This window comes from Brachycentrus maculatus, unplaced genomic scaffold, assembly GCF_059751285.1.
Source record: "Brachycentrus maculatus isolate JH-2025_06_01 unplaced genomic scaffold, ASM5975128v1 h1tg000081l, whole genome shotgun sequence".
In the NCBI taxonomy this organism is placed as follows: domain Eukaryota; kingdom Metazoa; phylum Arthropoda; class Insecta; order Trichoptera; family Brachycentridae; genus Brachycentrus; species Brachycentrus maculatus.
Window position 1 is genome coordinate 1,608,899 of NW_028280835.1, and position 11,363 is coordinate 1,620,261.

An 11,363-nucleotide genomic window follows, 5' to 3' on the forward strand; every position below is an offset into this window, starting at 1 on the left:
CTTATTACAATTGTAGGGATGGGCTGGGAAATGGAAATTTCCGTAATTTAACCAGTATGTTTCACTCTTATATTTATTTAATATATGCCTGGACTGGTCCCTGAAGCGCAGGAGAAATGTAGGTAAAGATCAAAGTAACATTGCGTCAGTACGATGCAGTGCTATATGCACCGTTGAGTGTGGACGGTATGGATAAGGGTTAGAAGAAGAAGAAGAATGTTACATGATGAAATAAAATCTTTTGATTTTTCCCAAATATAAATTGTAATGTTTATTTATTTATTGATTATAGCTACAAGAGTTTTTTTGTATAATTCAATGCATTTTCAAACATTTCTGCTTTGCAATTTTCAAATTAATTAGGCTGTTCTCTCCAATAAAAAGACTTAGCTCTTGTACTTGGAGAGGGACTTACACTTATTTTTTATTGTTTAAGTTTGTGAGTGATATAATTTATTTTTATTGGTACTTTTTATTGTGTTTTTTTTTTTATTAACATGTAAATGTACATATATATAATAGTAATGTTGAACATAAAAAGTTTTTCTCTTCACGTATGGCGTGCAGAAACTGGTAATGAAACTTTTCAAACGGTTGACGCCTAGAATTTTTTTTTCACATAAATCCTGTTTAAAAAAAACAAACTTAGATGTTATTTCATGAAATATTTTTTTTTGGTACATCGACATCCAAAATTGTTATGAATAGTGAAAAGGATACTGCATTGGATTGATATGAATCATATGCATATTAAAGATGGCCACTGAAATAGTAACTGAAACGTCGGTGGAAGGAATACGGTTTTTTTCGAAAATATTTCTATGACCGTGAAGAAGCGAATGTTTTTGCCTAGAATGAATTAATGAACTCATGAATTATATGAAATAATGGTAACTTTTAACATAAATAGTAAATCCACTCACGAGTAGGCATAGGCTATGAAACTTAAAAAGTTGAAGCCTGAGTAGGGTTATGATAAGCGGTGTTGCATAAGCCGTAGCTAGATTTCAGAGTCACTTGGATGTTAGGTAATTTAAAAAAAAGACCGTGAAGATTTACATAAACATTTAATGCCTTGAAAATCACAATTGATAGATCAAATTTCGTAAATAACAACATCTATTAATCGTTAAACCAAAAACGGTCAAAATTAAAAATTATGCTGAGATAGAACATGACGTACTCATTTTTATTATTTTATGAAAAAGGTAATAACAAACTCGTCGAAACCCTATTTTGTATGGTGGGTAGATATTACAGAAAAAAACATCAATGTCATAGAAAAATAACAAATATCTATGAGACGCCGAGAAAATGTATTTTTTATTTTTATTTTGACATTTTGAAAAAACATTCGACGACAGACGCGAACGCAAGCTTTGTTCGTACTCGTCTATGAAGTTGTTAATTTATTTTATATTTTGTCATTCAGATATTGTTTTCTTATTTTTATTATTATGTATCCTTATGAAATATGTACATTTTCGTCTTTTCCAAGAGTTTTATAGATTATTTGTTTCTTCGTAAGTGATTAATACTTACCCTAACGATATAAATAATCTTGCAGATGCACATTTAGAAAACATTAATGTTTCCGACGAAACGAGGAGGGATAGAAGTTGAATAGCTCATGGTTCTAGGTTGATGTACGGTCAGTTGATTGAATAACTTGATAAGTGGATTGACAACCATAATAAAGGTAAATAAATACAAGTATTTCACGTATTAATCTGAACTTCGTCGTAGTTGGATTGGACGAATGGAGAGCTGTCATTTTTCCATAAGCAAATTTGTGCCACCATAAATGTAATGGCTCTCGTCACTTATTACAAACATTCCCGTTTTTATGATTGTTCCCGGTTTTGCCATAAATTCGTAAAAATATGGAAAAAAAATTACAACTGCCATTTGTCCCACTCGACCCATATGGTATTTTTCTGCTGTATGGGCGCTTTCCATTACCCAGAATTTTACCGTCCAGCAGTCCGGTTTTGAAAAATGAAAGCGACTACGACAGTTTAGCATGATCGAATTTACGCGCAACGTGTTCACGCACCAATCAAGAGCTCCGATCCGAAGAAAGATGGACAAAAGCACAAGCCAATCATCGTTTTATAACGTTAACTGACGTGCCGGACAGGAAAATTCCGTGTAGTGGACAAACGCCCTATGGGAGGAAAAAACTCATTAGACATAAAACAATTAGATGAATGATTTTCAAAAATTTGATACAAAGGCAAATAAAGTGGAATCTCTATGACCACCTTTCATAACGAGTAATTCGCATACTGATAATTAAAAAAAAAAATATTTTCTCCCTTAACGGGCGACATTTTGTGAGTTACAGAGAAAGGGCAAGCTCTTTTTCACAACATTTACTTGTGAGCCGGGACTTCCACGCCAGTGCATTAGTCTGTGTTTCGCTTAACGAGTAAGATTAGATAAGTAACAAAATATATTGTCTATACCCAAATTAACCAGCTGCCTGACATATATAAAATAGAACCCATTCGGGGTTCCAAAATAAATTATATGAAAAGATACTTTGTGGAAAGATATATCGCCCACTCCTTTCAAGAACGTCATAAATCAAAATACTTGATTTTTCAGGAGATCGTTTTTAAAGTTTAAAAAAATAATAAAATATATTAAAAATAAATACCAAGTCACTTAGTAATTTTTTTAATATGCAACAGATCGTTTTAGGTAAAACCTGTAAGGTTTTTTCTCAATTTGAATAATATTTATTATATTTAAAAAAATATTTAAACATTACCTTTTGATTTATGACGTTCTTGCTCAAAATTTCAGTAATTGTGCCTGAAGTATGTCAAAATATGTCATTATTATCACTAAAACAAATAGAATTTGGAAGTCTGAAATTGAAGTATCTTGAGATAATTTCGTTCCAAATAAGCAGTTATACCTAAAAATAATCATGGAGTTCAAATAAAAAATATGGGTTTGGGCTTTTTTTGGTTTTAACCCGATGGTTGCCAGAGACGAGATATCTCGGCAAATGGCGGAGTGCCCGTATGGCCAGAGACGAGATATCTCGTCAGTACTTTTGATGACGTATTACTCCGCAGTTTTAACTCATATTGACAATCTGTCAAAAACGGAACATACATTGCCATCAGTTGAAGTTGTCACAAAATATTTTATAAAGTTTTTAAATACTTTTAAGTGACTTATCGGTATCACTTTCAGCTGACAGTTGACAGATGTCATTAGGGCTACCACTCAAACCACTTGAAATATTCATTATTTTAATCGATTGTTTTGAACGCCAGGGGTTTTTATTTTGCTCAATTTTTTTGTGTTTTTCTTATTATTTTAAAATATTCCATTGATAAATAATAGTTGTGTGTTAATATTAAATTTAATAAAAACTTGCGTGTGCGACTTAGTGTGACAACCCTGAAAATTTGAAACTGGTTTAACTTCAAGAATAAAACTCTAACAATCGATGCGGGATATAATATTTGGTAAGTAAATTATAATTCAATAAAAACAACAAAAAAAAAATCTTAAGACAACTTTTTTTTTTCAAAAAAATACTTGGCCTGTTGAGCACTGCGGCGTAATTTATTTGCGGCTATGAAAAGGTTAAGGATAAAACACAGATAGAGGCAATACAATTTTATTTTCTCAAAAATTTCCAAAAAGTTAATTGTAACAATTACAATGCTCGTAGATATATAATACAACATACAACAGATAATAATATAGAAGTTTAAAAAAATATAAGCTACTGTATAAAACAGTTTTTTGATAACACTAAAGGCACAGTTGCTTTTTTAATTTAAAAAGTTTTATAAACCTTTGATATTCAATTTTTTTCAATAAGTTGCATAAGGTTATTCTTTTTAGCGTCAGAAATCTTAGGCTTTTGGACGAAGGCAGGCTTTAGCGGTATATTTTTACATGGCTTAGGTTTTCTTAAAATGATGGCCTCCATAAATTCTGTTTCCCCATAAGATTCCCCATTATAAAATAATGAACTAGGGGAATCTCTTTAAATTCGCATCACTTTAATCTGTTTAATAGATTTATATTATCCACTGACACTTCGTGATGGAATTGCATTTTTAATTTATTATTAGATTAAAACCAATATTTTTAGCTTTTCCACTTTTTTATTTGACCAGCGACCGGGTTTCGTCGTTACCGACATCATCAGACTGGTGACATCACCAGTCTGATGATGTCGGTAACGACGAAACCCGGTCGCTGGTCAAATAAAAAAGTGGAAAAGCTAAAAATATTGGTTTTAATCTAATAATAAATTAATCTGTTTAAATTGAACAGGTTCATTTGGCTTATTTTTGAGGACACAGAGATGACCAACGTCAGAGGCCAAAAGTTTTAAATCAAAGAAGTCTTCAAATGAAAGTTCATTTATAGAAATGGTGTTGTTCTTTTTACTGTTCTAATTAATGAAATAAGACCTTCTGGCGTATAAATCGGCCCACTTTTCAGTGCTTGTTTTATTTTTCTCTCAATTAAAGAGCGAACGGAATTCCCTTTGTTCTGGGTATGGCCCTTTATCAAAAATTTATGTGTGATTGAATCGATAATGTATTTGCGGGCAGCAAAAATGTGTGCAGCTAACATAAATTGGTTCTTCTGCTGTCCACTGCAATTATCAGAATAGAAAATAACATCTTCAGATGTTTTTCTTTGATCGGTTTTCTGCTTTTTGTTACCGGTTGAAGAATATCATCATTGACACCACTGAAATCGAGTTTGCTTTTAACTCGGTAAATCGGTTTTCCTGAAACAATCACAAAATATAATAAAGACATTAACGAACTCCATTGACTGCATATTTAGTATACGTACAATTTTTTTTACCTTTACTGTCGGATGTATTTCTACATAAAGCATCTTTTTGGCATTGTTTTACATCTTTTATTGCTAATTTTATCAGCATTTTTCCCTCGAAAAGTAATAATGATGAATGTAGAAAGGACAAACGTAAATTACCAATTTAAGGAGTGCAGAAAGACGCATGCTGCAATTTGTAGCAACTTGCAAATAGTAGATTGTTTTACTGACAATAATGACATATTCCTAAATAAACTGCACATTTTTCTTGTGGTGGACAAATTTTTCTTTGAAAAGTGTCATAAAACAAATTAGTTCAAACCCGCTTTGTAAAAGGAAGAAAGTTTTATTGACAATAGTGTCATAAGTTAAAATAGTACAGTCGATGTCACGCTTTTACTGTGCAAGAACGTCATAAATCAATATAAACCAGACAGGACGCTATTTGTTTTCTTTGCAATACTGACACAAAACAAAATAATACATTCTTGATACAAAACTATTAATTAAAAATGGTCTTACCTTTTGCGCAACACTGTTTTATGCCGAAATAATACACTATTGCACTAATCGACAAGAACGTTCCTGCTCGATGGGTCAGTCACAACTAACTTATGACGGTCTTGAAAAGAAAAATAAATAATTTCTTCAAAATGCAAAAACAACACTTTCTGCCCTGTAGCGGGTAAATATTAAGTTAAAAATATGCCGCTTTTGCTGGGATATAGTATATTTTCTAGGCATTCCGAAATCATCCATAACTCAAAATTGACGAATTTTGATTTATGACGTTCTTGAAAGGAGTGAGCGATATATGTAGTGATTACTCATATTTTCTTATTTTGTTTTTACCTTATGTTTTTTATATTATCTCATTTTTTTATATTTTCTCATTTGTTTATTTTAAATGTGCTTCGTACCTTATGTTTTTCTCATTTATTTCTTTTAAATATGCTTCTTATGCCTATTTATTATACCTGTTTATTGTTTTTATATTTTGCCATGTATTAGTTTTGGTTATTTAAAAAAAAATCTTTTTTGTTACTTTATTATTTGTGTTCCAGTCTTGTTAACCTTAATCCCATGTCCCAAAATGAGGAGTAGAAATTACTAATCGGGAATATTTTATGTATATATGACTTATGTATGTAATATGTTTTGAAAAAATAAAATAAATAAAATAAAATAAAATAAATAAATTCTGGAATGAATAACACACTACTTTTACTAAACATGTTAAGTTATTATGAAAGGTCATGACCATGTCAAAATGTAAAATGTTACATCCCTCATCCAAATCAACAAAAAAACTAACTTTAAATTTATTCAATTTCAGATGAGTGGTGACTATTTACGAAATCAAAATAAAACCCGAGTCAATAGGGTAGTTTTTAATATTTATGACAATCTAACGGCAGAGACGGATTCCTTTGCTCAAGATGACCAAGTGTCCAATAGAGGTCCAATTAGAGCTGGCCAAGGGAATCACGGGTTGCCCGTGGCACAGGCCGAGGGGGGAGCGGAAGTCCCCCGCACTGAAGATCAACCCGTAGAAAATGAAGGACAGGATAATCAAGGAAATAATTTAGAAGATGACGATAGTGATGATGACGATGATGATCCCCCTCTGGATCAGGTAATAATAAAGGTTTAATAAATCCAAAAAAATATTCCGTGATTATTTTTATTTTTCTCATCAAAAATGAAGAAGAATATGGAAGTCTGGGCATTTACGGGGCTGACGACCGTCATAGGCTGGTTTAAGTGATTACTTTACACACGTGTAACATTCACCAATTCTACCCATTATTGACAACCACACTACTCAAATTCTTGGAAGTTCTATATATATATATGAACCGATTTAGAAACCTTGTTCTTGAATCACTAGAACTTCACTAGAGACATCTATTGGTGAGATGTGAAGAAGCTTTTTACTAAGCAGAAACTCTTTTATTAGTATGTGAGGTCCGAATCCTGGATTATAATCACACACATGAGAAACGCCAGAAAATACCATTTTCAATTTTATTATTCAAGCTTATAATTTGACCAGATAATTTATTTACATTACACACGTGTAACATTCACCAATTCATTCATCTTTGATGAGATGTCAAAAAATAATATGAAAATAACTCCTGTAATTGGAGATAATCCAGATTTTAACAAGTATTTGGACACACTCAAAATGTTGTAAGTATTGTCAGATTACCAGGATAATAAGTTCAGTCAATCTAGATTTTCAATGCATGAGATTTCGGTACAGATAATATTTTTCTTTAAATTTATATACAGTGGAACCTCTCATAACGATTAATTCGCATAAAAGCAAAAAAAAGTGAGAAAGTCACTCCCTTAACGAGCGAAATTTCGCATAGCGAGTTACAGAGAAAGGAAAAGCCTCTTTTTCACGACATTCACTTGTGAGCCGGGACTTCCACGCCGGGACTCGAGGTGGATAACAATGATATTGAAGAACTTGTGAAAGAGTACAGCCAAGAGCTGACCATCGAAGAGCTTATGGAGCTGCATTGTATTTCACAGCAAGAATGGAGGAGGAGAAAGTAGCTGAGCAACAGTGTTCACAATGAGAGAAATGATGAAAGAATGGGAAACTGTTGCATCGTAAGGAGATGGCTATTCGTGCTACAAATTTATTTAATGAAAATGGTGACACATTTTGAAGCGTTGGCAAAAACATATGCTTTTAAGACAGTTTTCTATTTTTATTTATGTTTTCTTTTTCAAATCTAAATTTTATTCAGAGTTTGATGTGCCACTCGAACTTTGATGTGTTACTTGAGCCCAGTACAAAACAATGATTTAAATCTGTATATGGTCTACAATAATGAACGTATCGTGACAATAAGTGTCACCTGTCAGGGAAACAATGAATCATGTCGATACATTCATTATTGCAGACCAAATACAGATCTATTTTTTTTTGTACTGGGCTCAAGTAACACATCAAAGTTCAAGTAGCCCCGTTCTACGGTACACTCCATGACGATTTAAAAATAATTTTATTTTAATAAACGTTAATAAAAAATGTTAAAACTTTAATATTCTTTCTGTTTGGAACGCATTATCGTATTTTTCATTGATTTGTATGGGAATTTTTTTCCGCCTAACGAGTGAGATTTTGGAACGAATTATGCTCGTTACATGAGGTTCCTCTGTATATATATAATATTAGAACTAAATACTTGTATAAGACCACTTTATTAATGTAGGGACAACAAGTTTCGAGAACTACAGATGTTCTTATCAATAAGTGAAAATAACATCAGTTTATATTTTCACCTGTTGATAAGGACATCTGTAGTAGTTCTTGAAACTAGTCATGTTTACATTAATAAACTCAATAAAGTGTCTTATACAGGTGTTTTATTTTTATATTTAAATCATGTCATTCCACAAAATTAATGTTTATTTTCATAATTTGTATCTGATATAATTTTGCTGATTTAAAAAAAATTTTTTTTTAATTATAATTGATTCACTTAGATTCACAAAGAATTTTTTTTGCTGACTAGACTTTGTATTTGTTGGACACATCGGTATAATTATAGCTTATGTAAGTGTCCGCCTTCATAGTGTAATGGTCAGCACGCTCGGCTACGGTTCTGGAGGTCCTGGATTCGATTCACATGGAGGGTGCGGATCAAATAAATATTAGTTATTTTTTCACTCTAATATTTATTCAGTATTACCCTGGACTGGTGCCTGAAGCGGAGGGCTGGTCACCTTTTCTTAATGTTGTAATGTTCAAGATAACACTGCGTTTATATTTATATTTTTATGCTCCATCGGGGTGCGGATAAGGGTTTGAAGAAGAAGAAGAAGTGTTATTAATGAATGTTTTGTTTTTATTGCAGACCGATCTATATGGAATGTTCCGAATTGTAATTAAATATTTGCCACTTCTTATAGTTACATATCTTCAATTCTCTTACGACGATACTACACTAATTTCTTCACTAATTATGGCTATGGGATTCGCACACCTCAACGCCTATGTTGTGAACGATGTAATGATTCGCGCAGATAGAAACCTTAGCAAATCGTTTGTGGTCATTATTTACTCTCTGTGCTGCTTATTTATTGTCGACTATTTGACTGGCTTTAGTCGATATGCTTGTGGTTACTTAATTTTGATGCCAGAATTGGACCAGTCAATAAATATCATCGATTTGCTTTGGACGCTTATATTAGCCGATTTCTTCTTTAAATCTTTAACTGTCGATTTGAAGATATTGGTCTCTTGTCTACCGGAACACATTGTATCGATAAAACAAACGGTGAGTGTATTACATATTTATTAAAATATAAATAGAATCAGTACACAATGGGATCCTGGTCCAACTCAATGTATGGAGGTGAACCACGGAGTTGCCAAAAGAAGGATGAAAGTATGCAGACTGAATGCAATCAAAATGTGTTCTCTCAGACAAATGGTTGGCAGACACATCTCATACCCAAAACATCAATAGTTCAAGCCGATTTATGAAACATTAGGAGGAGATAGTGAGACTGAAAGGACGGTTTTTAAGCACCAATTTGTTTTAAACTTTAATTGAAGTTTTCCTTTATTATTTGAGGTTGAAGGCCGTCCAAAATGAAGTCATCAACGCCTTTACGGCCCCCTTTGTTCTTTTGAAATGCTCTTGTTCTGGATATAACACACTAGCTTAAATCTTTCACTAACATTTTCAACATTTTAAAACACAGAATTCCCTTCTCAACACAAAATTTTAAATGAATTTCTTGATTGACATATTTTTCAATAGTAAAAATGTTTTTGACTTGTGCCAACAAACTAAATGACAGATCATACTCAAAAATCTGCGTCATGATACATTACAATGCTACCATCTTACGAAAAATAAAAACATAAAAAAATAATGAATGCAGCCGATTTTAGAAACTTATTTGACTTGATTTATTAATAATTCTTGTTTTATTTTTAGGGTAAAGTTTTGTTTATTATCGAAACATCATCCCGATTTTATAGAATGATGGTGCCAATACAGCCATGGTTTTCTTTCCTACTAAGAGGGTACTATAAAAATGAAAAAATGCTTTCTTTTGTTTTTTGTTCAGTATACTTAGTGGTAAAGGCATTTGAGACTAATGAAAGGTTAAGGCAGTGGAAGAGGTCGATTTATCGATACTCGCAAAGATCTGTAAGTGGCTTATACATATTTATTTCATTGATTCAACCCTAGCGGGAATTATCTAGCAACTATTGAGCCAATTTGAAAAATCGAAATCCATTTGCGGTAACTATCTTAGGACGTTTTCAACTTTACAGGTTGATTCCTTAATAATTGCACTACAGATAGCCAAAAATTTATCTTAAAATATTCCTTGAACATTTGTAATTGGGTGACATTTTTGAATAATCACAAGTATTATTTTTGTTTATATTAATAAGATCTCCATCAGAGCATTGATAAAAATGTTCAGTTTTAAAACTCTCCTTTGGCAGTGACTGCTTTCCGTAGCTCACATATCCTATTAAGCGGAACTGCATTGATCATATTATTAAGTATGTAGTGTTGTTTATCTGTGAGATAAAAAAGTTGCAAAAATCTCCCATCACATCTCCATAAATTAGTTATCATTTCAAACTTGTAATAATCGACGTACGCCAGATAACAATACCCAATATTTGTCTTTTTTCAGGTTTGGGGAGACAGTCCAAGTACTGAACAGATGAATTCCGTTGGAAGAATGTGCGCAATATGTCGCGATGAATTCAACTGTCCGGTTATCCTCAAATGTTCCCATATCTTCTGCGATATGTGTCTGCATTTATGGTTTAGGAAAGTACAAACGTGTCCAGTTTGTAGAACTCGCGTAGTCGCAAAGTCCCTGTGGAGCAACGGAACTACGAGTCAATTTTACCAAGTATTCTAAGTTTAAACGCAAAACGCATCATGTCTATGAAGCTGCTGGTCGTGTCAAATAGACAGCTGTCAAAATATTTATACAAGAAAGGATTTGTGGATTTGTCTATGGCACTTTTTTATTATGGTTTCTCAGCTACGCCACAATTTCACAGAGATACAAAATAAATCAAATCTCCATTATCTCACTCAGCAGCTTTATGATTGACATTATACGCTTATGAATTAAAGACTAGCTTACATTATTTTTGACTTAAAAACTCTGAAATAAGTGTGAATGAGAAGAAAACAGGTGTTTTAAACACAAATAAACAAGTGTGGATATATTTTCTGACAACTGTGTTTTTAACATTCAAAGACTTTTCCCTTCAAGATATATTACTCCCTGAATATTTTCTGGCGTGAATACACGTCTTTGCCATGTATAAAATATTATGGTTTTATTTTTAGCCATATTTTGAATATCTCCAAATCTTTACAAAAATATCACACTTAGAAAAATAAGATTTTTATAGGTATCTCAACAGAGATGAACAAGTTTTTTATTTATATTTTTATATGTGGACATAGTTGTGAACTAGGTTGAATTCATCATTTCATATAGTAGTTAATTTCCTC

General features: G+C 32.2%; 1 protein-coding gene across 1 annotated transcript; it reads left to right on the plus strand.

Moving 5' to 3' along the window:
* The first annotated feature begins 1,325 nt into the window (after positions 1-1,325).
* LOC148310972 (RING finger and transmembrane domain-containing protein 2-like) lies at positions 1,326-11,229 on the plus strand. The gene is made up of 6 exons (XM_088257469.1): positions 1,326-1,400; positions 1,568-1,699; positions 6,167-6,466; positions 8,712-9,134; positions 9,804-10,019; positions 10,522-11,229. The coding sequence occupies exons 3-6, from the start codon at positions 6,167-6,169 to the stop codon at positions 10,753-10,755; spliced, it is 1,173 nt and encodes a 390-aa protein (XP_088113595.1). The 5' UTR covers positions 1,326-1,400; positions 1,568-1,699; the 3' UTR covers positions 10,756-11,229.
* The last annotated feature ends 134 nt before the right edge of the window (positions 11,230-11,363 follow it).

Coding starts and splice junctions, on each gene's coding strand:
- LOC148310972 (XM_088257469.1), top strand. CDS start 6,167: ATGAGTGGTGACTATTTACGAAATCAAAATAAAACCCGAGTCAATAGG. Junction 9,135..9,803: donor TTGTATCGATAAAACAAACG/GTGAGTGTATTA, acceptor TTTTATTTTTAG/GGTAAAGTTTTGTTTATTAT. Junction 10,020..10,521: donor ATCGATACTCGCAAAGATCT/GTAAGTGGCTTA, acceptor GTCTTTTTTCAG/GTTTGGGGAGACAGTCCAAG.